Source organism: Rattus norvegicus, chromosome 19 (assembly GCF_021556685.1).
Source record: "Rattus norvegicus strain SHRSP/BbbUtx chromosome 19, alternate assembly SHRSP_T2T, whole genome shotgun sequence".
In the NCBI taxonomy this organism is placed as follows: domain Eukaryota; kingdom Metazoa; phylum Chordata; class Mammalia; order Rodentia; family Muridae; genus Rattus; species Rattus norvegicus.
In genome coordinates this window covers 26,703,850-26,730,336 of record NC_141552.1, presented here as the reverse complement: position 1 = coordinate 26,730,336, position 26,487 = coordinate 26,703,850, and the positions used below count along the sequence as shown (strand labels likewise).

General features: G+C 43.1%; 2 protein-coding genes, 1 long non-coding RNA gene and 1 pseudogene across 7 annotated transcripts in view; 1 reads left to right on the top strand and 3 right to left on the bottom strand.

Annotated features, from left to right (window-relative positions):
* LOC147999282 (uncharacterized) overlaps positions 1-2,370 on the bottom strand; it is an 82,520-nt gene extending 80,150 nt beyond the window's left edge. The window contains exon 1 of the long non-coding RNA XR_015643925.1: positions 1,791-2,370. This is a non-coding gene — a long non-coding RNA (uncharacterized LOC147999282). The remainder of the gene's footprint in view (positions 1-1,790) is intronic.
* Positions 1-4,445, bottom strand: part of LOC134483212 (uncharacterized) — a 37,371-nt gene extending 32,926 nt beyond the window's left edge. For all 4 annotated transcript variants that reach the window (XM_087596256.1, XM_087596257.1, XM_087596258.1 and 1 more), the window contains exon 1: positions 4,401-4,445. The gene's annotated coding sequence lies outside the window, so the exon portion shown is untranslated. The remainder of the gene's footprint in view (positions 1-4,400) is intronic.
* LOC147999281 (DNA-directed RNA polymerase II subunit GRINL1A pseudogene) lies at positions 3,057-8,417 on the top strand (annotated as a pseudogene). The gene is made up of 2 exons (XR_015643891.1): positions 3,057-6,268; positions 6,893-8,417. The product of XR_015643891.1 is annotated as a DNA-directed RNA polymerase II subunit GRINL1A pseudogene (transcript).
* Positions 8,418-15,837: 7,420 nt separating this feature from the next.
* LOC134483494 (uncharacterized) lies at positions 15,838-19,811 on the bottom strand. Its single transcript, XM_087596305.1, has 6 exons — positions 19,655-19,811; positions 18,463-18,622; positions 17,851-17,994; positions 17,051-17,217; positions 16,227-16,332; positions 15,838-16,108 (listed from the first exon to the last, which is right to left on the bottom strand). Exons 1-5 carry the CDS (start codon positions 19,779-19,781, stop codon positions 16,268-16,270), a joined length of 663 nt encoding a protein of 220 aa, XP_087452431.1. The 5' UTR covers positions 19,782-19,811; the 3' UTR covers positions 15,838-16,108; positions 16,227-16,267.
* Positions 19,812-26,487: the final 6,676 nt, after the last annotated feature.

Sequence of the window (26,487 nt, the reverse complement as noted above, 5' to 3'; positions counted from 1 at the left end):
TATTCAGAAGAGCTTGGAGATCCCTGGACCTGGAGTCTCAGGTGGTTGTGAGCCACCTGACCCGGGTGCTGGAGACTGAACTCAAGCCTTCTGCAAGAGCAGCAAAGACCCGTGCGCTGCCTGGCCCAGCCAGGGCTGTGAAATGGTGTTTATTTTCATGCTGAACAAGCCCAACAACAGTTTAGGTCCCTAGAAGCCACATGAACCTGGATGCAGTAGAGTCTGTCATCCAGCCCTTCCCACAGGGAGATAGGAGCCTAAAGTGGACAGTCTCCAGGATTAGGGGGAAGGGCTAGCCTAGCATACACAGCCATGGATGAGAGGTAGAAGGTGAGGACTTGTGCTCAGGTTGTCCCTGACCTTTACACAAGCACATGAGTACCTGTACTCACAGAAACGCCATACAGTCATAGGTGAGAAAAGAAATAAAAACAAACAATATTGAAAATACAATATACTGGGGCTGGAGGGATGGCTCAGTGGTTAAGACCACTCACTGCTCTTCCAGGGGATCTGAGTTCAATTCCCAGCAACAACACTGTGTCTTATAACCATTTCTAATCTCATCTTCTACCCTCTACTGTTGTGTCTGAAAACAGGGACAGTGTACTCACTCATATGGACAAAATAAATAGTTTTTGTTTTAATCCTTTTCTAAAAAAAGAAACCCATCTGTGACACATGATCATTGTGTGATTCCAAATGTCCCTAAGTCAGTACAGTAGTATTGCTACATGGTCACCAGTTGTGTCAGTCTTGGTAGTAGAATGGCACAGTTGAAAATATGCTGGTCACAGTGACCAGGCAGCCTAGAAAGCTAACAATGAGCAGAGAAGGCTGTGCTGTGTCCAAGTCCTCTACCCCACACTGCCACCTCATCCCTATGAATAGAGCAATAAAGAACAGATGAGGAATTGTCCAGGTTTCTTTCCTCTTTGATTTCTTTATTAACCTAGCCCCTGTGCTACATGTAACCTTGTCACATCTTCTGTCCCATTCCTAAGCCCTCATACCTGTCAGATAAGACAGGGATCTTGCTTTGGGGGGAAGCTCTGGTCCCTCTCTGTCCTAAGAGGCTCTAGCCATCGCTGAAAGAGAGTCCTCTGAGGATTGAGGGAAGTCCATAGCCAGTGCTCTGACTTCCAGGAAGGTTTGAGGAAGGTGGTCCTCTTCTTGTGGTGCCTCTAGTAGGAGCAGCCCACACTTGGGCCCAGCTCCCACTGTCAGGAAAAGGCGGGTGGCTCTGGTATTTGCACAGCTCTCCAGCTGAATGAACAGTGCATCTCTCCTCTCTCTCTTGGAGGAAGTCTCCAGTCTCTGGTGCAGGTGCTGTTCCCAAGGCAAAGGAAAGGGAAGTGCAGAGTGAGGACTCCCAGGATCCTTTAAACCTTGTCTGCATTGTCTTCATTAATTTTTATGTTTAATTTTTATTCCATGTGTATTGATCTCATTGTAGGGGTGTGCATTCCAAAGCATGAATATTGAAGGTAGAGGAAAAAGCATGGGAGTCACTTTATCCTACCGTGTGGGGTCCCAGGCTCTGAACCGGGTTGTTGAGCTTGGCTACAAAGAGCTTTCATACTGAATTTCCTACTGGCTCCGATTTCAGGGAGAGTGTGTCATAGAGACCAGATTGGCCAGTAAACTACTGATCATCCTGCCTCAAGCATTGCCATCTAGTTCATGAAAGGTTGAGTTATTGACATGAGGAACTGGGGATGGCCCGAGGTGCATGACTGAGGCTATCTCTGCTCAGTGGCATGCCTTTGGGGACTGATAGTTTTCATCACTGAGATGTCATTTGACTGCAGTGCTCCTCTGGAGAGAAGGAGTCTCTTTTGCCAGGGCATCAGGCTCTCCAGACAGGCCTGGAAGGTGGAGGTCTAGAGGCCAGGCCTGCATTCCTCTTCAGAAGCTGCATTTACCACTCTGGACAGTGCTATAGCACAGGGTCACATATCCAGTTCTACCCTGAGACCTGCTGATAAAGAATGTCTATCCTGGGACAATGTCTATCATCGGTTCAAGGTGTGGCCCAACCAACTTAGTATAAAGGATGATAGTGGTTGGTTGAAAAAGGCAGTAACTTTCTATGAACCATATATTAAGTTTTTATGTATACTAAAATTAACAATGGAAAGAACAGTGGTAGGAGTGGAAGCTAGAGGACAACTGCTGAAAATGCTTGCTTTTGAAAATGCTAATAAAGAGTATAGGAGAGCATAATTACCTATAAAGGAGACTGGGGATATTAATGCTTATATGAAGGCATGTAAGTATATCTTCTCTGAAAATGGAAAGATGCATTTTTGGCACGTATTGATCCAGATAGAGTTATTAAATTATATATTGAAATACTCTTGAATATCCTATAGGCACTTTAGCTCAAGATGAGCTGCCTTTAGAATGGATATATATTAAATTTAACTTTAACAAAACATTAACAACATATGAGGAACAAATTTCTTTAATTATTCAGCAAGGCATACAAAGACCTGTTACACTGTGGGGATATGATTGTGCTGCTTTTGTTTTCTCATTAAGCAAAAATAAAGTGGAATATTTAATGCAGACGTCTGAAGTTTTTCAATTAGCCATGATTTCTTACACTAGAAATACTGAATTTCATTTTCCCCATAGTAAATTCTGGGATTGCTTAAGAAAACAAAAAAAAAAAATGTGATAAATACACTAATTTCTGTTGACCCATTACCATCTGCCCTTACTGTGTTTACAGATGGCTCCAAGACCAAAGATCTAAGACAGATGGCTTATTGGACCAAAGATTAATTTTGGGGACAAGAATCTTCTTTTGGGTCAGTACAACAAAATGAAGTATTAGCAGTAAGTAATGTATTGCCGGATTTTACTCATGATGTAAAAATATTATAGCCGAGTCAGCTTATGTTGTAGGAGTAGTACAGAATATTGCAACTGCTGTTGTTTCTACATCTAAGCCTATATTAAATGTTATTCTCACATATTAAAGGACTATTGTTATTCTGAAACTCCAGAATATTTTTTACACATATTAGATCACATTCAAGATTGCCAGCATCTTTAACACATGGCAATCATATGGTAGATCAATTAGTGGCATTTGCTACCCCAGAAGAAAACAGTCATAATCATGCCAATACAGGATATTTGCATATTAAATATAAGGTTCCCTATTCTGAAGCCAAACAAATTACTGCTAATTGTCTTATTTGTAAGCCTTCACTTATAAAATGTATTGCATCTGAAATTAATCCCAGAAGAATGCAACCTAATACATCGTGGCAGATGGATGGAACCCATATTTCTGAGTTTGGTCGCCTTTCATATATACATGTAAGCATAGATAATTTTTCAATATTTGTATGGGCTACACCATTGCCAGGAGTACGCACTACTCATGTTATACAGCATCTATTGGAAACTTCTGCTGTTATGGGACCGCCTTCTAAAATTAAAACTGATTATGGACCAACATATATTTCTTATCAATTTAAACAATTTTGTCGGCTCTTCCGGGAAAATGGCGACTCCTGCAGGTGCTCCAGAGTTGCTGCTGCCCTGGAGCCTGCGACCTCCATGGGCCCTGCTGGGGAACCCTGCCTGCGGGGCCAGCCTCAGCCCATGCACAATGTGCTCCCTGCCCCGTGGCTTTGAGCCCCCAGTTCCTGAGGACGTGGGGCTGCAGAGTTTGGCGGAGCTGTGGGAGAGGTTGAGGCGCCAGGAGAGACTTTTGGGCAAAGAAAAATTCATTTGCAAATTGCCCGACAAAGGTAAAAAGATCTCAGACACCACTGCCAAACTGAAAGCTGCCATTTCAGAAAGTGAAGAGGTCAGAGGGAGAACTGAACTACTTCATCCCGTCAGTGTTGACTGTAAGCTAAGGCATAAAGCATCCACAAGAGTTGATACCGACATAGACAAGGCCCAGAATTCTGACCTGATGCTTGATACTTCATCATTAGTTCCTGAATGTTCGTCAGTAGACATTGAATCATCTAAAACAACCTCAGAAACACAGGAACCTACACAGCTCACTCACAAAGGCAATGAAGAGACTTTGGAGACTAGCTGCACAGTGAGTACCAGCCCATCTGTCCGCATCACAGCCCAGGCTCCCCCATCTGAAGTTAATGAACATCTCCCCCAGCATTCAAGTCAAGCGGAAGAGATTTCCAGCAGCGTCGACAGTCTGTTTATCACTAAATTGCAAAAGATCACAACTGCAGACCAGACTGAACCCTCAGAAGAAAACACCAGCACTGAGAACTTTCCAGAACTGCAGAGTGAGACTCCTAAGAAGCCTCATTACATGACAGTGCTAGAAATGCGAGCTAGAAACCCAGTGCCCCCTCCTCATAAGTTTAAGACCAATGTGTTACCCACACAACAGAGTGACTCACCAAGTCATTGTCAGAGGGCTCAGTCTCCTGCTTCCTCAGAAGAGCAGCGACACAGGGGTAGGCAGCATCTTGATGATGTCACAGCAGCTTGCCTTCTTCTGCTCCACCACCTGCCTGCACAGCTGCTCTCCGTAGAAGAGTAGCTGGCTCTGCAGAAAGTGCAGAAGCAGATTTATGAGGAGATGCGGGCAAAGCTCGCAGCACAGAAACTATCCGAGAGACTGAATATTACAATCCAGAGCTACAATCCAGAAGGGGAGTCTTCAGGGAGATACCGAGAAGTGAGGGATGAAGATGATGCCCAGTCCTCGGACGAATGCTGAAAATGAGCGCTGGGAGATCCCGGGAGTTGACTGTTGAGCTTACATTGTCTCATCAAACTTCCTAACAAGTACCAAGAGTGTCAGACCTTGTTGAGGGACAGTAGTTCAAGTTACACAAAGGTAGCTACAAAATAAGAACCCAGTTTGTCTTTCAGAAGATGATCTTCACATGCTTGAACAGTTCAATATTTGAACATTGTGTTTGGCCGTATTGTGTTACAGTTTTGCAGTATATTGTGCATTGGTCTGATATTTTAGTGTGAGTAGAACACACGTTTTCTTTAAGATATCTGCTTTTTCCTTCTTCGTATTCTTATCAGATAGTACTGCTTACACCCCTTCTGGTGAAATACTTTGTTATCCCAGGCACCTAAAGTGAATTAGGAAGGCCTGGTCCCCTCACTCGAGAAATGAGGGGAGCAGTCTAAAGAATGGTACGCATGCTTGCATGGACACATTCCTGAGACGCTGGATGTGAAATGCCGCAAACAACACTCGGGAACCACCACCACTGTGTCTGCTGCTCTGTCCTCTCTTGGGGCGACTGCTGTCACCTGTGATGAGGTTAAGGAGCACTTGGAAGAAGTGCTGGGTGGGGAGGGTCTTCTGAGCTGGTGTGGGGAACTGCTCCTGGCTGCCCTAGGCTTGAACTCATTGCCATCTGGGATGATAGGTCCCTGTACAGGACACTCGTGCTTGGTAAGGAAACCGGTGTTTTTCTAAGAGTTACAGTTGAATTGTCAGTATATTGCTTTTTTTCCTTGTTAAACCCACAGAGGTGTTTACAGGCTGTAGAAACCTCAGTCCTGTATGTGCACATTTGTGCTTTTTAAAATGATTATATGATCATTTCCAGCAAAGATAACAATGTTATCAAAAAGCCTTTGTCTATTATGTGGAACTTGTAAAGGAGAAATAAAATACCAATCAGAGCAAAAAAAAAAAAAAACCATTTTGTCAATGATATCATACTGTACATATTACTGGCATAGAACGCCATGCACAAGGACAAGCTTTTGTTGAAAGAGTTCACCATACCCTGAAATGACAAATTATAAAATTAAAAAGGAGGAAAAGAGATGACCTTACACAGCCTGAATGGAGTTGGCATACCAGTCCCAGAGTAATATTGGCATAAGCATTATTTTTTATTAATCTTCTTAATTTACCACAAGGTGAAGTTATATGCAGAGCAGATAGACTCTTTATTGGACTTCTCTCTGAAGGCATGGAACAGACAATATGGATAAAAATTGCCCGAGATGCTGAATGACAGGAAGGGACATTACTGTATGTAGGGGAGAGGGTTTTGTCTCCTTACAGGATGGGAGACTATTCTGGTTACCCGGGAGACAGATCCAAGCACAGAATGATAAGAACCGCTCCCTACCCTCAGAGGAATCCAGTTAAACCAGCTACATTTTCTCCTGATGGATGTTCTCCGGAGATGAAGGAGGTGTCCTCCATTACTGAGGCCCTGGCTTCTCTTAGTGTCGACCTACGACAACGGAGAAGGATCGATGCAGTGACAACCCCATTACCTAGGTGAGGCAATTAAGTACTGAAAGGAAAACTATGTTGTCTCCTACAGGAAGTCCTTTACTGCTGAGCACGTATTCTTAGCAGTGTGTGCTTTACTCACGGTTTCTTCTGTTGCGGCCAATGCGAGTTTTCAGGCTTATATTCCTTGTCCACCTTTATTTGAACCTGCTACTTGGCGGGGAAACAGATGTGGTTTTATACACCACCCCAAGCATTTTATCATCTCTTTGGAATAATTTGACCTTTTGAATAGACGTGATGGAGCTTTGTATAATTTTCCTTATGCTGGATTAAAGATGCCTTTGTGTTTAGGAAAGAGACCAGGCCTACAAATGGGTTATTAAAATTGGCGATTACCAGGAATAATTGTTACAGGCTCCAGGATTGACAGCTTGGTCTATAACCAAAATTGGAATAACATTACATTTGTTAGCGAGCCAGTATATCCTATTTGTGCTTGGTTTACTTATGTAGGCTTAAAATATCTCCCATGCAATTGGAAATACTGCCCTGGCATATTTCGAAAAATTATTCAAGATAAATGAATAAATTGGGGTCCTTATGGCCAATTATTAATACATGTTCAGAATGGAATGTTACCACTTGTGATTTGTCAAATGTTACCAGGATGAACTGAGAGGAGAATGAACGCCTGAATGGATGCTTGCTGATGGAATGTGGAGATGGAGGCATTGGTGATAACCGACTGGCCTCTGTGGAAGATCCTACTGCGTTTCAAGTTCATTTGTGGAAGACTGCCACTGCATTAAAAGAAGTTGTGCTTGCTAATGAAAGCTTTTCTGGGACTGCTCAATCTGCCTCTCAGTATAATTTTATGATGTTTAAGAAAGAAAAGGTTACTACTTGTATTCCTATGCCATATTTGTTTTTAATAGGTAGATTTAATTTTAATAATGGATTTCCTTATATTAACTGTCATTTGTATTCATGTATTAATTCATCTGTTCAGTTTAACATGAAACAAAATTCTATTAATATATGCAACAAAAATATATCTATGGATGCCTGTTAATTTGGGACGTCATTGGTCTCAAGAGCCTCTTAATCATGTGATTATTGTTTTTTTTTTTTTAATAATCTGCTGAAGAGAAGTAAAAGAATTCTTGGAGTCATTGTAGCGACTATTTTAAGCCTTATTTCTGTTGCTACTTTGGCAGCGATTTCCAGCATAGCATTAAAAACACTTATTGAGACAAAGCGTTTTGTTGAAGACTGGCTTAAAGATTCACATGAGTTATGGATAGAGCAAACTAAAATTGATACTAGACTTCCACATCAAGTAGATGCTTCAAAACAAACAGTAGAATGGCTGGGTCGAATGATGTTATCTATTGAAAAATATGAGGATTTAAGATATGATTGAAATTCCACTACTTTTGTGTCAATAAATATATGGATAATGATACAGAACATGATTGGAAGTGAATTCAAGCCTATATAGAAGGTAATGAAAGTGCTACAAAAGTAAGTAATGCCTTGAAATATGATGTGCGAATGTCTTTTGGTAAACAGCTAGAAGATACTACCCCTATGGAAATAGCTAAATTATTGGCTGATCAATTGACAGGATTAGATCCCAAGGCTTGGCTTCAAAGGATTTTCCATAGCTTGGGAGGAGCTAGTTTTGCCATAATCTTATGTACATTATGTATTATGTTGCTTTATTTTTACATGATTAAACCCCTACAAGGACATTTGGCTATGTTATGGAAAGTGTTTCTTTTAAAACAAAAGAAAAAAGAAGGAATTGTTAAGACATAGAGATGCAGCTCCCAGGCAGGGTCAAGAAAGGCCTGGAGACAGGTGCAAGTAGGGGCTGGAATGCCGCCCTAGAGAAGAAAATGTTTCTCTCACTTGGACTTAAGCTATGTTCTGCTGTGTCCTGTTTCTGTGCAAGTGGTTTTAACGCTGTCTTGGTAATGGTGAGTATATTTTGATTATAATAAGAGAGGTGATTTGTTATATGAATATTTTGAGAAGAAGCTTTTGTTTATTCGTATTTCTTTGTTTAATCTTCCCTCAGTTGTTCCTGTTATCCTGGGAATAATGATCTTATGGTATCTTGGCAAGATGAAAATAGTAGTTATTCATATTCCTAGCTTTATAAGGATTAATAAAGCTTGCAACTGCGTGCAGTTTCTTATGCCTTTGCTCTGCACCCCCTGTGTCCTGGGGGTATGCGACCATACCCAGGGCCCCAACTCACTACACATTGACAATGGGTCACCCCACAAAACACAGAAGCATCTACCTTAGTCAAAAATGTACATTTTATTGAATGCATACACTAATACTGATTGATCATTTCCATAGCTAAGATATTATGGGCAAAACTGTGGCCCAAAGTACATTCCTCTAAACTTATAAAGCGAGAGAAAGAAAGAAAGGAAGGAAGAAAGGAAGAAACGAAGAAAGAAAGAGAAAAGAAAAAGAAAAAACACAAAAAACTTTAGCTTCTCATAGGAACTTCACAGGAAGTGTTGTCTGGTGATCAGTTCTGATTGGGCCATTTTAGATAGAACAGTGCATAGTGACACTTAATATGTTGGGTCCTATAGAAAGCTTTCTGCAATATAGGAATTTTAATGAAACTCATACAGAACACAGAGAACAGGAAAGGATGTGATCACCATGTCCTTCCTCTCTATCAGGTTATTTTTCTGTGTCCATGATTGTCCGGCATAGAACAGCAACAATCTGAAATAGCTGGTAGACATGGAAAAAATTGACTAAAATTATAGTTGTGGGTTACACACCTCAACAATGGCTAATGCTGTCCTCAGAGTCCTCGGAGGCTCCTCTTATAAGCCTATCTATTGGAAAGTGGAAGCAGGTTTATCTGAGCTCAAGGTGAACCTGGCCAGCCAGGGAGAGGGCAACATGGGATACTTGAGACCCTCTCTTAAACCAGCATAAAAACCAACCCTTCATTCAAAGCATCATCTATTAATTCTTTATTATTTACCACTTTCTCCCTACCAGTCTTTCGGTCTGGAATGGTAGAAAAGAACTGGGAATGATTTTCAATTCTAATGACCTTGATCTCTCTTTCCTTAGGTGCACATTAAGAATGCATGCAAACGGGTATCACCATCTGAACAACTTAGTATCATCTACTCAGTATATCTAGCCTAACACTGTGCTATGACAATCTCAAGCTTCCTTGAGTTTCGCTGACCTAGCAAGAAGTATGAAGTACTGAGGTCACACCCCAGGGATCCTTTCAAGGGGTTAGAAGAAAGCCATGAGAGATGCTCCACTTCTTTGTCCTTAGATTAAATCACATTGACACAATGTGGGTGGACTATTTAACCAGACATCTTTCTCCCAACCCCACCTTTCTGAGTTCACACCATGGCAGAATTCATGCCACACCACCCTAGATATTGAGTTTAGTGATATGTAATTATTATTTAAACCTATGTATTAAATTTTGTAATTTTGTTAATTTTTGTGGTTTTCACAGTCTTCTTTGATTAACTTTCCTAGTTTTATTAATTTATCTCCTGTGTTCTGTGGTATTTTATCCTTCCCTTCAAACTAAAGTATTCCTTTTAGGATTCTCTACAGAGCTGCCTTACTGGTTATACATATTTTGTTAAATTTATTTTTAGTATGCATTAGTCAGCACAGTAGCTGGGCAGCTGCCTGCCCTCCATGGTATCAGATCTACTTTCCAAACAATAGCACTCAACTCTTACTGACTGTAGCATCTTGGCTGCTCTTTGTTCCCCTTGGACAGCCCTCAGGACCAGGCTCTCCTCTCCCTTAACCATGGCTGCTGTCCTCTTCCTCTCTCCTCTCCATCACACATGTTCTTCCTTTATTCTCTGGCAGCTTCTTCCTCCTTCTTCCCTCCTCATGATCCTCTCTAGCAAAGCCCTCAAAGCTCACCTCCCCCATCTCTGCTGTGCAGCTGTTGGCTGTTGGCTTCTTTATAATCACAGTTAACCGGGAGCAGGGTCAGTTTTGGGGGGTTAGCCAGTAGTGAGTTCTCCAAATTAGAATTAAAATACAAGAATTAGGCCAATACACTACAGGGGATTCTTTTGTTTTGTTTTGGTTTAATTTTTCTTTTACCTTTTTACTATTTATTTTATTTTTGGCTATTTTATTAATTTGTTATTTTATTTACTTATATTTCAACTGTGGCCCCCTTTCCAGTATCCCCTCATCAAACCGTACTTCCCATTTCTGCTCAGCTTTGCCTATGTGACAGCGCTCCCCGACCACACATATCCATTCCCACCTCACACCTCTAGGATCCCTATTTGGTGGGCAACAGGTTTCACAAGAGCCAAGGGCCTACCACTGCATTAATGCCAGGGAAGTCAATCAATCCTCTTCTACACAGTGACCTAGAACCATAGACCCATCCTTGTATACACTTTGGCTGGCAAAAGTGGTCCCTAGGAGCTGGGGGATTGGTGACAGACAGACTAGTTAAATATTAAAGACCAATGATTGCTGCTTTCCCTTCTTTTTCTGATTGTGGGTGAAATTATGTTTGTGTGCTTGTCTTTTTTTCTTTTTGAAATTATTTCGAGGTGATTAATTTCTTGCTTTTTGGGGGTATAGTTTAGCTCATTGTCTTTGAGTTTTCCTCCTATTATCATCTGTTATGGTGTCTTAGAGAAAAATATTGTTTAAATTTGGATTTGTCATGAAATATCTTGGTTTCTCCATTCATGATGATTGAGAATTATGCTGGGTATAGGATCCTGGGTCTGCATTACATCTGTCCAGGATTTCCTGGCTTTTGGAGTCTCTGTTGAGAAGTCTGGTGTAATTCAGATAGGTCTGAATTCATTTGTTACTGCATATTTATACCTTACCCCTTTTAATATTCTTTCTTTGATCTGTGCATTTAGGGTTTTAATTATTATGTGAATGGAGGAATATTTTCTGGTCTGCTCCCATCTGTCAGATTCTATGGCAGTGGTTCTCAACACTTCTACTGCTGCACACCTGTAATACAGCGCTTCATGCTGTGATGACTCCCACCATAAAATTATTTCAGTACTACTTCATAACTAATATTGCTACTCTTATAAGTCATAATATGCAAGGTATCTGATATACAATCTTTGTGAGTGGTCGTGGCCCAGAGTTTGAGAAACATTGCATTATATACACTTTTATTTATTTATTTTTTTAAAGTGAGGCCTTCATCTAAGAAGGTCCTGTTGCAGGTGTAAGAGCAGAGACACCCTGACGTAGTGACAAGTTAGGAGGCCCAAGGCCACTTGCCTTAATGGCAACAGAGATTCCTGGCTAAAGGCACAATCTGAAATCACTGTCCCCAGGACATTTCTTACCTCAGTTTTCCCCATTATACAGTGTGTCTGCTTGGCCATGTCTGTCCAGGAAGCCAGTCCCCGTAGTCTCTAATACAGACAGAATGCTAAAGGCAAGAATGTTTTCCCTCTGTTGGCTCCCAGTCACTTCTATAGAAGTAAGTTCAAATCCCCTGTGGGTAAATGTGTGTCTCACATAATGTGTGATACTTGAAATGTTATCCATTTGAGTTGACAAAAACCAACTCTCACTTCAGATTTACAGCTGACCAACACTTAGTTTCAGGAGAATGAAGAAGCTGGCCAGGCCTGCAGAGTCAGATCCCCTCCCTGCCTGGGACAATCCCACCCACAGCAGACTTCAGCTTCACCTAGCAGCTGTTATCAGAAAATCTGACCTTAAGGTTCTGAAGTCCACACATGCACAAACCCTAACGTTGTCAGATGGTGGATATGGGGTTTTCTCCAATTTAAAATCATTCAGGCCTCTTTTCGCCCCTGGGATGCCCCCTGTTCTCTCTGGTCTGTTCTTCTCCAAAGTCACCTCTCAGAAGGGGCACTTTGCTCTAACTCCTCCTTGGTACCCACCCAGCATTGTGACTGGAGGATCCTATGGAGTTGTAGCTCTGAGCTGGGAGGGGCAGGTCTCACCCTGAGTTGAAGAAGCCTGTTTTCGCAGCTGAGCTAGATCTGAGGAACAGGTGCTTTTAAAGAAGCATGTGAAAGTATCTCCTGCAGGAGAGCCCACCCTGCAGGGAAAGTCACACAGGACAGGGAAAAGTGGCTTCCCAACTTTCCCAGGGCTCTCAAACCAGGGAGGGTACCTGATTTCAGAGAGTTTGAGAAAGGCCTCCATCTCCCTGAAAGACTTCCCTCAATCATAAGTCCCACCACTATCCCAGGCTCAGCAAAGCCCTCCACCTGCCAGTTCCCTGCAAATGAAACCCAGTCTGGAGAATTGAGGATAACACTTCTAGGAAAAGGGAGACACAAGCGTCTGGGGGTCCTGGCCTGGAATCTGTCCCTTAGGCTCTCCTCACTTCCCCTAGGTGCCTAGGGCAGAGGCAGGGTCAGGAGACGGGGGAGGGGTAAGTTCATGGTCAGGGGCAGGGTCAGGGGCAAGCTGTGACCTCCAGCCAAAAGATAGGCTTTGGGTCCATGGAACAGGCAGCAGCAGAGCTCGCCCTGCCCTCCTCCTCTCTGGAGTGGGAAGGCATGGAGACCTGAGTGGTTGGGAAGAGTTGGGGAACTCACAGCTGCTTTTCCTCTGGCTGCAACTGCAAGTGCAGGGCGAAAGAAGCCAGAGATGCTTAGGGGATCCCCCCATTTCCTGATTTCATTGTCCTTGTGGATGTCCAGGATGAAGGCTCTGCTTGGCTGGGCCAGAAGCCCCGCAGACAGGTAGAAGATGCACAACTGGCCTGTGACCTCCCTGGGCACCCACTGGGACCCAGCTCAAGTGGCTACAGACACTCACCACGCACCCTGCCCCAGCCCTAAGCCTGTGCACACCAAGGCCACAGCACCTCTGCTAGTCCCTCCCACCATGAGCACTCACCCTGGCCCCCTGGCTGGCTTACACTCTCTGTAGGGAGCTCCTTGTGTGGTTTAGACACCAGGTTGATTACGGCCTCAGAGAAGGAGCCTAACAATGTTCCATCTCGTCCAATATAGTGGAATAATTGAAGCACTATTGTTATTAGGTCTTCATTAAAAGTCTGATAGCATTCTGCGTTAAAGCCATATGGCCCAGAAATTTTGCTTTTTAATTTTGGGAGGGGCAAACTATACTGACAGTACCTATTTTCTTCTGAGAATTATCCATGTACCTTCCCAGATCTGTGTTTATGTTGGTAATTGTTATCTGTCTAGAAAATACCAATATCAAATAGATTTTCAGTTTTCTGGAGTAAAGGCCTCTGAGGTAAGACCTAATGGTTGTTGAATTTGTTCATTGCCTCATGTTAGATTCCCCCATTCATTTCTAGTTGTGTCAATTTAGGTATTGTCTCTGGTGTGCAGTTTGTTTGAGGAAGGGGTTGCCTCTCTGGTGGATCTTCTGAACAAAAATACAAAAAAAGAAACAAAAAAAATAAAACAAACAAAAAACCCAACACACAGGACTTGGTTCTCTTGACTCTTTGTATTTTTCATTTTATTTGTAATTGAATGATTTGATTTGAGCCCTGAGTTAATTTCCTGCCATTAAGTCGTACCTGACATTCTATGGGATGAGGTTTGGCCTCATCTTGTTAACAGCAACATGTAACTGCTGAGCTGTTTCTGCTCTCTGTAGTGGTGATGACATCAAAATCTTACTGAAAACCATGCATAGCCTGGTTTAGGCTGTCATAAAGTAGCCCACCAATTCAGTGTTCCCCGCAAGGTGCTATGGGACAGTAGTAGCATGAGTCTGCATGCACCTGGACAGTTTTCACTAGGGAGTACACACACACACACACACACACACACACACACACACACACACACACACTTTACTGACATGGTGCACATTCTTTGCACACAAAGAAGAAAGTGAGTAGTAATGAAAACACACCAATAATGGAATTGATGGAGGGAGTTGTGGGGAAGCTGGGGCTTAGAGTTACTTAAAGGCCCTGTGCAGGCTCTCCTTTTGTTGGAGGAGAAACTTCAAGTGCAATGTGGTTCTTTATTTTCTTTCTCTAAAGCACAGAGGGCTAGGGTGAAACATAGGGCTTTGAGCATGTTTGGCAAGTGCAGTCAAACTGAATTAAATCCTAGGGCTGGAACCTATTAATCTTCTACAGAATTATAGAGCAGCCTGGATGAAGACTCTCAGCTGAAAAGGTGGACATCTCAAGACAGGCACTGACAATGGCTGACAGACTTGACTGAAGGCTGGAAATGTTTTGCTATCTCATAGGAAAAGAAGGCCCCTCCTACAACACTGTACTCTAAGGACAGTTTATTCAGGTTAGGATGACATGAACTATTGTCTCATGTGACAGATGTCAGCACAAAGTATCCAAGGTATTGTATGCCAATGGTAGCATTAACAGAACAAAGCACACAGTGTCATGAAGACATAAATCATGAGTTTGTGTAGCAAGACCCAGGCCTCTTCCAGGGTCTTAGATAGTAACTGAGAACCTCAAATGCGGTAGTGATGTGATAGTGTGGTGTAAATCTAGTTACAACTAGTTTCTATTGTGACACAGATGACACTTTTTGTGTCATGGTCAGCTTATAATGAATGACTATACCTAAGCTTGAGAATAAGCAAAGACTACATTGCTTCTCTAGCTGCTAAGCTTTTAAAAGCCCTGGGGTGACAGCAAGCTTTTGTGGACATTCTGGATTGGTCCTTCTGTACTTTAACTCTCTGAGTCACCTCCACTCTCAGCAGGTTAGATCAATTCGACAAATTGGAAATCAGTCACCTGGAAAAAATACATTCTCAATACGATCCCAGATTGGCCATGGAAAAAGGGTAGCGTGAACTGTCCCACCTAGGTTCTGGGATTGCACAGGCCTGCTCTCCAAGAGAAACCTGTGTTCACAGCTGCAGGGTACATTTACTATGGATGCTCTGGAGGTTCCTTCCTAAACTGCTTAGATTAAAATAATTTTCTTGCTAGCAATCAAAAAACTGATTATGCCAATTTGGCCTACAAGAAGCTAGTTTCTATTCTGTATTTTATCAGATGTGTATAATACATATGGTCATCATTGATATTAGGTGAAAGTTCTGCTCTAATAGGGACACTAAGTGATGCTGGAGGATGATCCTGACCCACACTGAGCAGTGGGAACACCAGAGCCCTGTAGGGATGCCTGGCAAGCTAACACATTGAGCACGCGCGGCTCAGTAAGTTACCTGTGAATACACATCTCCTGAGATCTCTCTATTTAATTGGAGGTGATCCTGTCCACCTAATACAGCACATCATGTGGAATAACAAAAGCCACCTGCAGGAGCTGTGGTGATGACTCACAGGGTAGAGCATCTGCTGCTCTCTCAGAAGAACCACATGGACCCTAATAATTGGGTAAAGTGTGTCAGTGATTATATCACAAATTGTGTGTCCGAGACACAGCCACATTCTCCACACAAAAGACACTATCACACTGGGTACCCCTTGGTGACTTTGAATTCACTTATTAGCCCAGGATCCATGGAACATGCAGAGATCCATCTGTAGCTGTCAGTTCTAGGTCCACAGGAAGGGACAGAACCCTTGAGTAAGAATGATGGTCTTAAGAGTCAAGAGATAGAATTCAATTTTTATTCATAACAAATACATTTTTACAACAAAACAGGATTAAAATGAATAAAAATATTTAAAAATATTTGAAAGTAAAAATAGTAACAAGAACATATAAATATGAAACAACAAAAAGAAAACTTCAATTAAAATCATAACAAAAATATTTCTAAAAGCATATTCTTAACGAACATTTAGAAGCACAGACATATTGCTGTTTCTCCTCTAGCACACATAATGAAAGGCGGTCCCCCAAGTTGTCTCTCAAGTGCTGTTTTCTGAGAAGAAAGTAAGACCTCAATCAGTCAGGCTGGCTTAGTGGTATATAAACTTAGGGTCTCTAAGAAATGACAAATTAACTCTGAGGAAGAATACTCATCCAAAAAATGTTGTTACCATTCAGGATATTTGTCATCAGGGACTCCTGAGAAAGCAACTTATTCTTCAGGAAGCTCTCTTACTGGGGTGTGTCCAATTCCAGCTCTCTTGCACTTTCTGAGACCTGGGAGAGGAAGGGAGTTTTTCAGACACTGATTTGGTGGGGAAATGCAAGCCAGCTGTCAGAATGCTGCCTTCTACCACCTCAGTTCTATTGGACAGTCGACATGGACAGTTTAAGTGATATCATTTTTGCTAACTCTGTGGGCAGGGCAAAATCTCCAGAGAGCCTCACAGTAATGTGGGCTGCCAATATGGGACCAGACTTATACCAGTGCAAACCAAGAACAGGGCAAAGGCAAGAGACCTCATCGGGTTGCAGGAAGAAAGGAGATGTCCATATGTCAACAAGGATAAAGCCAATGACAAGTACTAATTTGACATTTGCACTTGGTTCTTATCCCAAAGGTGCTTCCTACACAAGAGGTCACATGACCACAGAGTGTCATTTGTCAAAGAACCAAGAAATTGTTCAAAACTCTACATAGGATCCAATGTATCACATGGATATGCAATAATGAGGTATGTTATTCATCTGTCACCATTTCTAGACTGCAGCTTCAAAAAGAGCAGCAAAATATGCTTGCACAATAATTCAGTTTCTGAAAAGTGGTTAACTTCCCAGAATACTTGTGCATAGGCAGAGCAATGAACAATTCCACTACATGAGGTGGTTGGCTGGTTGTGAGTGTAAATTAGAAAGGTGGTAAGAGAAGCAAAGATGTATCAAATTGGCAAATTTTATCAGATATTGTTAATCTAACACAAATGCTCGTCCCTACCTGATAATGCTGGTTCTGGCCGTTGATGGTCTTTATCTTTCTTGTTGAAGTCAACCAAATATTTCTGGTTCAGTGCACAATCAAGATGTACCTCCTTGCTCTCCTGCTTCAGTGGGAACAACTTCTTCCTACATGTGTTCTCCATCAGGAGCTGGCTGAGCAGGTTTCTGGAAATACAGTCTGCATAGTAAGATCATGCTGCCCCTTTCTCCCATTCCTACTCCCAAGTCCCACTAACTCTACCAGGTCCCAGATACCCAGGAAGACTTAATAAAATGCATCTTGATACATATAAGGCTGCTGCACAAACCATAAAGAGTTAATTCGGGGAAGAATAAATTGTTTGCTTGGCCTGACACCAATTAGTGTCCACACCTCTGAGAAAGAACATGGATCTACAACTATCCATGAAAGCCCAATGCATGGGGCCAACATCAATTAGTAGTGGGCCAAGACCCTCAAAGGAGGTCAGTAGAACCAAGAGAAGGTCATGCTAACCATGTGGTCCACGCACTGAGTTTTGTAAAACCTGGTGTGACACCATAGGTCCAGGTCAGCCTAATAACCTTCTGCTGACTTCAATCAGTACTGTTCTCTCTAGAGCCTTCTGAAGATGCCTAGACAATCCTGGGATGAGTAACAGTCTTTTGTGGAACTGAAAACTGAGTCCTAATGACCCTGGCACACTGATGGGTAAATAGCACAAGAGATAGAACCAGAGCTGAAGACCGTCCAATCCAGAACAAAGAAAGTCAGAAATGGCCATTCCACAAGTGATAGCCTTTCTGACCAGGACTTACCTAGAGAAGGTCATCTCCTTCTTCAGCTTATGGTTGTTCTCATGGACCTCAGTGTTCTCCATCTCTAAGTTGTGCAGAATTGATATGACCGCCTCCTCCATTCTCTCCAGGTCTTCATAATATGGATTTGGCCTGAAGTGTGGCCTGGCCCCAAATGATAGAATACAATGAACATCGGCATTTAGGAATATATGAACTCAGGGTGGGTCCTATATTACCCCAGGCTGCTGCCTGGATCTTCCAGCACTCAATCCCCTGCCTAGCGAGTACAGAGACTCACCATAAACTCACTGCAATTACAATCTTGCAAAGCCACCAGCTGTCAAGGGCTTTGCAAATGCACACTGGGAACTCACTCTCCCTGACTTTATCCCTGAATTCTTTATTCAGACCACAAGTTCTGCTTTTCAATAAATGGAAGCAGATGAGTCCATTTTCAATCTAACTCCTCAGGAAGGGTCAGGTTCTGAATCTCCACTATATGGGAGGTGAGGTTTAGCACAGGGTGGTTCGGGAGGCACAGCTTTCTAGAACCCAAAACCTTAATAGGATAAGAAGAAGGTGACTTTGCAGACCCAGGAATGAAACAGGAGCATTTGGAGCGATTCATACCTCTTCTTCATGGATCTCTCGGTTAGAAACTTCAGGCGATCTCTCAGGTCATTTCTCTCCTCGGTAATGAGCTGCAGCTCTTTAATCAGCCTCTCCTTTTCCTTCATGGCCTGATTCTTGCTTAGGTCAGTGCCAGGGGATGATGTTTCTCTCCCAACGTCTGTAGGTAGAAGAACACAAGTGAACCTGCATGGGGAGAATGCATAGAGTGTTCATAGACCTCAGTGAGGCCTAAACAGGAGAACAAGCCAGGAACCCAGTGTCATTGCTAGGCGATTGGTCTATGCTGAAGAGGCCTCCTCAGTGGATCTCAGTTCTCCCACTACTCTATAGAGACCAAGAGACGTAAGCAGCCAGGTGTTCCCTATGCCGGACATCACGTGCTTACATGTACCACGGAGATGGCTTCTCCAGGATTATTATCAGCTGAACAGGGTACAGCTTGGTTTCAGGACCCTCACCCCTGTGGCTTCAGAACTCAGATGATAAATTCACCATCCACAAAACTTGAGTGATTGGAGACACTCAGATGTCCGACCCTGATACTCTAAGCCAACAACTTTGGATTTAAAACGCATTTCCAGGGAGGATATGTTCAACAGACTTATCAGTGTCCCTATGTGAAATACCAAATGCCCCAGAAGTGCGAATAGGTTACAGGCTGAATCTTGTTCTACACTTTCCAAATAGTTTTGGTATTGTAGAAAAATTTTTGTAACATACAACCTCTAATATATAAAGCAAACGATGACCCTGCCAGTTAGAAGAAATCGGAGAAGGTCTAAGAACATAAGGTTATTGCCTGGAGCACAATCTCTCCCTGTTACTACTGTCAGATATCCACTGTATTTAAAGAAGCAATGATAGTGAAATACATTGCTGCCCTGTCTAAACTCAGAAAATTTGGACCCTCCATGACTACTGATGGTGTTATTATATCAATGTAACAGAACAAATGAACTGAAAAGTAAAGACCAGAAGTTCACAGTATAATAGCATTGGCCTTACCATATCCTCCCAGTGGGGATGGAGAAACTAAAGTTCTGAAATCCTGACTTTAAGGAATTGTGATATTCGTGGATATTCAATTCCTTTTCAGATGCTCCAGTTGCTGTGGCCCATTGCTAGAAAGGTCAGCTTAAGCCTTCAGCCACCCTGGCAGGAAGCTCAAAATACACTGCCCAGAACTTACTCCACATTCCCCAGAAGTGCTGTCTTTCTCCATCATTACTTTGAGACGAAAGGCCAGACTCCTTCACTCTAGTCTCTCCAGAATCGACGTTCCCCCTCCCAAAACGCTTGCGAAGATGGGAAAACATGTCTTAGCTTGTAACCGCCAGACTCAGACTGAGAGAAACTAGGGCACTGGTTGTCACTACAACACTGGTGACATCACAGAGGATGCCAGAACTCTCTAGGAGACAATAGAATGTCCAAGAAGGGACAGCAGATGTCATAGGGAGCAGACTTTGCATCCCTGCTAATGTTCTCCCTGTACTGAGCATAAGCAGAGGTGCCCTTTCCAGGAGACTTTCCTGGGGCAGAGCCACTGAGCATCTCCTGCTTCCAAAGCCAAATTTTCCTCAAGGCTTGATTATAAAAAACCTTAGTAATTCCTATGCATCTAAATGAATGTTTCCTTTCAAATCTTGCCCAAAAAATGTCTCATCCTAACTCAAATTGTCCACATTCACCAATGTTAGCCATTAAAACTTCCTGAGATTTCATACCAGCTTGAATATGCAGTCAAAAGTTCTCCTGTCTCATTATGTACAGGTGCTTTATATCACATCAAGAAATAGTCTGCATGGTAGGTTACAACATGCGTGTGTATTAGGGGAACACTCACGAAGTCGTGTGCTTAGCAGTCGACAATTGCCAGAAAATTCCTTAGGAGAAAGAGTTGAAGTCTTTATGGTGCTAGGAAAAGTGTGGAGACCACTTGGCAGAGGAAAATGCAATATTGGAGACACCAGTGAAGGGAACCTCATGCTGCTTGTGGGGTGCTGCTCTTTGCACCAATGTCGCCAAAGGAGCACTGCTCACAGGCCTGAGTAATATATACCATGAGCTTTTATCAGAGAAATAAAATACACAAGAGATATAGAGGGTGGCACAGAAACGTCTAAAATGAGGCTATAAACATCATTAAGTGTATAGAGCAAGGTCCCAGCACCTGTACACTGGGAAATGGCCACCCCACCAAACACAAAAGCATCTATCATAGTAAAAAATGAATACTTTATAGAATGCACCCACTAACACTGATTGATCACATCTGTAGTTCAAATTTTGGGGGCAAATTCATGGCCTTAACTATCTTTGTCTCAACTTATATAGCAAAAAATAAGAAAGAACGAGAAAAGAAAAAGTCGAAACTAAAAGCTCAAGCTTCTCATATGAGGATTGCAGGAAGTGTTATATGGGAGTCAGTTCTGATTAGGCCATTTTAGATGGACCAGTGCATAGTGACCCTTACTGTGATGGGCCCTATATAAAGCTTTTTGCAATATTGGAATTTTAACAAACCTCATCCAGAATGTACGGAAGAGGCACCATGTGATCAGCATGTGATCACCATGTCCTTACTCTGTATCAGGTTATTTTTCTGCATCCTTGATTGTCAGGCATATAACAGCAACAATCGGAAATAGCTGGTAGACATGGAAAAACATGGCTAAAACTATAGTTGTGGGTTACACACCTCAACTGTGAAAGGCTAATGCTGTCTGCACAGTCCTTGGAGGCCACTCTTTTAAGCCTATTAATTACAAAGTGAAAGGAGGTTTATCTGAGCTCAAAGTGATCCTGGCCAGCCAGGTAGAGGGCAACATGTGATACTTGAGACCCTGTTTTAAAGGAGCACAGAAATCCACACTTCATTCAAAGCATCATCTACGAATTCTCGATTATTTACCATTCTCTCCCTACCAGTCGTTCTGTTTGGAATGGTAGAAAACAACTGGAACTGATCTTTCTATTTTAAGGACCTTGATCTCTCTTTTTTTAGGTGCACATTAAGAGTGCATACAAATGGACATCACCATCTGAACATCTTAGTATTATCTACTCTGTATATATAGCATAATACTGTGCCTATGACAGTCTTAAGCTTCCTTGAGTGTAGTTGCCCCATCAAGAAGTGTGAAGTTCTGAGTTCAAACCCCAGTGATGCTTTAAAGGGACTAGAAGAAAGCCATCAGAGATACTCCACTTCTTTGTCCTTAGATTAAATCAAGTTGACACAATGTGAACCTGGTGGGCTATTTAACCATGCATCTTTCTCCCAACCCCTCTTTTCTGAGTTCAGTCCATGGCAGAATTCATCCTCCACCATCCTATATATTTCTTTGTATATTTCTACAAGAGCCAGGTTTCTTTTTTTTTAATAGAATTAGTTGTAGTCAATCAACTGCTGCCCTATGTGAGAAATGATTAGTATCTATTGCAACTTACCACAGTGTATTTGTGTATACAAGTACATTATTGGAAATCCAGCATTACTGAGGGATTGGAAACCAGTGCTGTGACCTTGCCTTTCTGTGCCTCTTCCTGGCTCACAGGCAGCAGGGGACAGACCTTGAGTTCCTCTGAAGGGACAGAGTGATGTTGAATGGGCACTGAGCAGGCAGAGAAACACAGCTGAGGCAGCTCCTTTCAGTTATCAAACACATCATCTCCTTCCCATCTTAAGGGCTACTGCTGAGGTCTTGCCCCTGTACCTACCTTAATAGCAGCGAATTTGTTACACAGCAGCCAGCTCTTTCCTATTGTTCTGTAATATGCCTCCACATCATGGATGCCAAGAAAAACACTAACAAAGAACAAAAAACTCTGACGTTGAACTGTGTGGTGCTGGTCACATACCCTGTTATGTTCTGTATGTTATGAGGTTTGTTAATCTTAACAAGTTCCCCAAGTGTATTCTTCACATAGGACCCAATAGATTCAAGGAAAATAGGAACAATTATGTGTAAAATGGCCTGAGTCAGGGCCCATAGACCGAAACATTTCCAACACTTGTGCATGAGCCCATGTGGATTTTGCAATGAGCTGGGCCTAGCAATGTCCAGTACACAGTTGTGAGCTGTTGCTCTGGTTGAACTGTATTGGTGTGTGCGTTAATAAACTACACCTATTTAAATGAATTCAGTGTTCCTGTAGTTTGAATCTAGACCCCTTGACACCAGATCTTCCCTTCTGTAGCACTTGGGAAAAAGGCTAAGTTTAGGAAAGGTGACGTCTTGTCATAAGTTATGTGACAAGAGGGATGGTGAATGATCCCTTGAGATAAGAATCAAGGTTTCCTCTGTGGTATTTAGGTCTATACTGGCCATGTGCAACAGCTTCAAGAACCCATTTCTGATTTTCCTTGGGATTCCCGTGATGATGCACTCAGACATGATTGGAAACAACCAAAACAGTGGTCAGACTTGATTTATAAAATGTAGGTAACATTGCAAACTTATGTTGTAGGATATTTGATCATATTGTCATCCCCAATATTGTGTTATTTACTTAGAAAAATACCTTCTTCTGGCTGTGTAGTTCAGCACTAGCACCAATATTTCACCCTAGAGCTATTTTTGTTTGTTTGTTTGTTTTTTGTTTTTGTTTTTGGATGAACAAGTACTTTCCTATTTTGTGGCCCAGCCCTAGCTCTTACTTCTTTGCACAGTCATAGAGAGCCCTCAAACATATACTCAGACAAAGCCAGGGGAGTGTATAAAAGGGCCTAAGGCAATACCACATAATGACATTGAAAGTGGGCTCTCTTCTTGATCCACGCCTCCAGCTCTCCTGACATCTACATGAATTATAACTCCTAATGCAGTGTAAATGATGTCTGCGCTATTGCTGAAGGAATCATGAGAATAACAACTGTAAACATTCCACCATGGATAGAATTTGTGGAAAGAGGTGACTGGCAGCCAACAAGAGGGCTCTACAGTTAAAGGGGCTTGCTGTCAAGTGTGATGAGCTTGACTCAATCCCCAGGACCCACGTGGTAAAAAGGAGAGAACCAAGGGCCAAGCTGTCCTCTGGCTTCCACTCATGTGCTTACATGTATGTGAGTATGTATGTATATGTCTTATGTACGTGTGGATATGAATGTGTGTATGCATGTATGTGTATACGTGTATATGTATATGTGTGTATATGTCTGTCTATATGTGTGTATAGGTGTATTTGTATGTGTGTATATGTATTGTATGTGTGTGTATGTGTGTATGTATATGTGTATGAGTGTATGCATGTATGTGTGTATGTGTGTATATGTGTGTATGTGTGTGTGTATGCATGTAGGTGTGTATATATGTGTGTGTGAGCATGAATGTGTATAGTCATGTATATGCATGTGTTTTCAGGTATGTGTATTCGTGTATATGTACGAATGTATGTGTGTATATGTATGTATGGACACACAAACACACACAATGTTAAAACATAAAAAGCTCCTTGGAGTATTCACCGTGCCTGGATAAGTGGTGACCATGTGGGGGAAACACATGTCCATGTAAGCACACCTGTTCACATGCGCTGAGCAATGCCCAGCCTGGTCTTGAGCTCACTACCTGCCCAACGATGAGTTTCTGCCCACCTGGTCTTCTCAGAGCCAGGCGACGATTGTTCCTGCCATTCCAGTTCTGTTCCAGTTTCTCATGCCGCAAACCTTCTAGCTTGAATCTCACCTACTGATGCAGGAACCTAACAGCCTCCAACCCAGTGAAGTAAGTAAACTTCTTCCTGACATCCTCAGGCTTGGTGTCCCCATGAGTCACAGGGAGGAAGGATGGCATGCACCAAGGAGAAGGGCCATGGGCAAGGAAGACAGGATCATAAGTCAGTCATCACTGACACCAGCAAAGTGTGTGCTTCAGAGCTGGCTCTGCTCATTCTTGTCCCAGTGGCAGGACTTAAGAGTGGTGCATACCTGTCACCCAGCACTCAGAGACGTCTGAGGCATGAGAACCAGGAGTTCATGGCCATCTTAACTAATGGTGAGATCAAAGCCAGCCTGGGCTGCATGAGACTCAGTCTCAAAGCAGGCAAGGAGGAACTTGCTATATTTGAGCAAGGAAGCTGGAATCCTCCTGCGTTCTTAACTATCGCTGCAATACAGAAAGATGCTAGGGCTAGTGTGGCAGAAAGTAGGAGACAGAGAAGCCAGGTTAACCCCCACTATTCTCCTCATGCTGTGTGAGCAATGAGGAGAAGGTGCCCTATACACTGTGGACAGGATGGTCTCTCAGACGGTTCAGAAAGCAATGGTGGCCTCCAGCAATTCTCCACTTGGGTGTGACTTGAGTATTATACATGTGTGTTTACAAGCCAAAATATAAAATCCATAGGTGACTGTGTAAATTCAACATGGTCCAGCCATGTGCTGGAGTATTATTCAGCCTTACATAGGATTCAGATTCTGACCCTTGAACAGGAATGAGAATGGTAGCCATTCTCCTAAGTCAGACCTCCAGGCAGTGCAAAGACAAACTAACACTGTATGACACCACTGAGGGCTGCCGTGTCACCAATTATATAAAAACAGAAAGCAGGAAGGTCTATAGAGCTCCAGGGGTGACACGGGGTTGGGAGGTTGGAGGGTAGGTGTGTAAGTGGGACTGAGCCTCAGAGGAATCAGACATGGCTGCAGAATATGCATGTGGTTGCCTCCCATACCTGTGGGTCCTGCCTCCTCAGAAAGGCAAATACAGCAAAAGAAAGGACCAGAGGGGACAGGCTCTGACCTCCTGTAGACACACACAAATGACGTGACAGAATGTGCACACTGCTGCCTTGCTGCAGGAGCAGTTGAGCTTCCAGAAGGGTTGAAAGAGGCTGGAAGGGCTGAGCATGGCACTGAGTTCAAGGACATAGCTTTAGGTCCTGGGGAACCTATGGTGCCCAGGTCCCATCCTGCTGATACTGAGGGACACAGCTCACATACATGGTGATGGCTGGGCTGGGCTGGGGAATAGGTGTCCACTCTCACCTGCCTCAGCTTGAAGATGCGCTGGGTGAAGTAGGACTGCAACTACTTGTTGGATTCATTGATGCAAATCTGCTGGAAGCTATTCTGTTCAAAGTCCTCAAATCTGAGTATGGCCAAGACACCAATGGGCAAGCACTGTGAGACAAGGTTTGGTTATAGCCGGGGCCTCCTGGGAAGACCAGCCGTCCTGAGAGGAGTTGCAGCAGAGGGGGTGTGTTTTCCTGACCTGTTTGGTACCCAGTGTTTTTTTGCCAAGGGTCCCTTTATTACTTCTTGATGGAACCAGGCCTGCACATATCCAGTAAGCAATGGGGTGGAACCTGGGCTTGGTGCCCACATGCTGGCATTGCTGAGGGTGAAGCCTAGCCTACCACACTTCCAGACACCGAGTGCAGATGCCTGGGTTCCTATAGAATGGCGGTTCTTACCCTTCCTAACACTGTGACTCTTTATTTCAGTTCCTCATGTCGTTGTCATCCCAACATAAACTTATTGGAGAGCTACTTCATGAGTGTAACTTTGTTACTGTGAGGAACTGTAGTGTAAATGTCTGGTGTGCAGGAGCTCTGATGTAGAACCCACAGATTGAGAGCAGCTGCCGTAGAGGATCAGAGTTCTCTGCCAGCCCTGGTGTTTGCAGAGATCCCGTGGGTTCCCAGTCTCCATGGCTTTTCCCAAGGACAGGGTTTATTATTGGCCTTCTCAGGGCCCGGAATCTCACAGTAACAGCCTTTCCCATGTCCTTCCTGTTGAGGAGAGCGTGGTTGGTCCTCAGCACAGTCCAGTCAAACAGGGCCCTGTATAGACACTTGGCCAGGGGTCTCCTGCAGTTATGGCCTCTGGACAGAGGGGTTTCTTACCTGGGTGGGGCAACTGTGCCAGGTACAGACTGTGATGCTCAGAGTCAAGACCTCATTTTGTCTTATTTTCATAGACAAAGTTGCCCAGGCTGGCCTCGAACTTGCCGTGTAGCCAAGGATAATTAAACAACTGATCCTACTGCCTCTACCCACCATGGGCTGAGATTGCAG

Excerpts from the sequence above, each read along its gene's own strand:
- LOC134483494 (XM_087596305.1), bottom strand. The coding sequence starts at position 19,781 with ATGTTTTCCCATCTTCGCAAGCGTTTTGGGAGGGGGAACGTCGATTCT. Across the intron at positions 18,623-19,654 it reads GCACTTCTGGGGAATGTGGA|ACGTTGGGAGAGAAACATCA; the intron begins GTAAGTTCTGGG and ends TTCTACCTACAG. Across the intron at positions 16,333-17,050 it reads GCCAGAACCAGCATTATCAG|GTCTCAGAAAGTGCAAGAGA; the intron begins GTAGGGACGAGC and ends TTCCTCTCCCAG.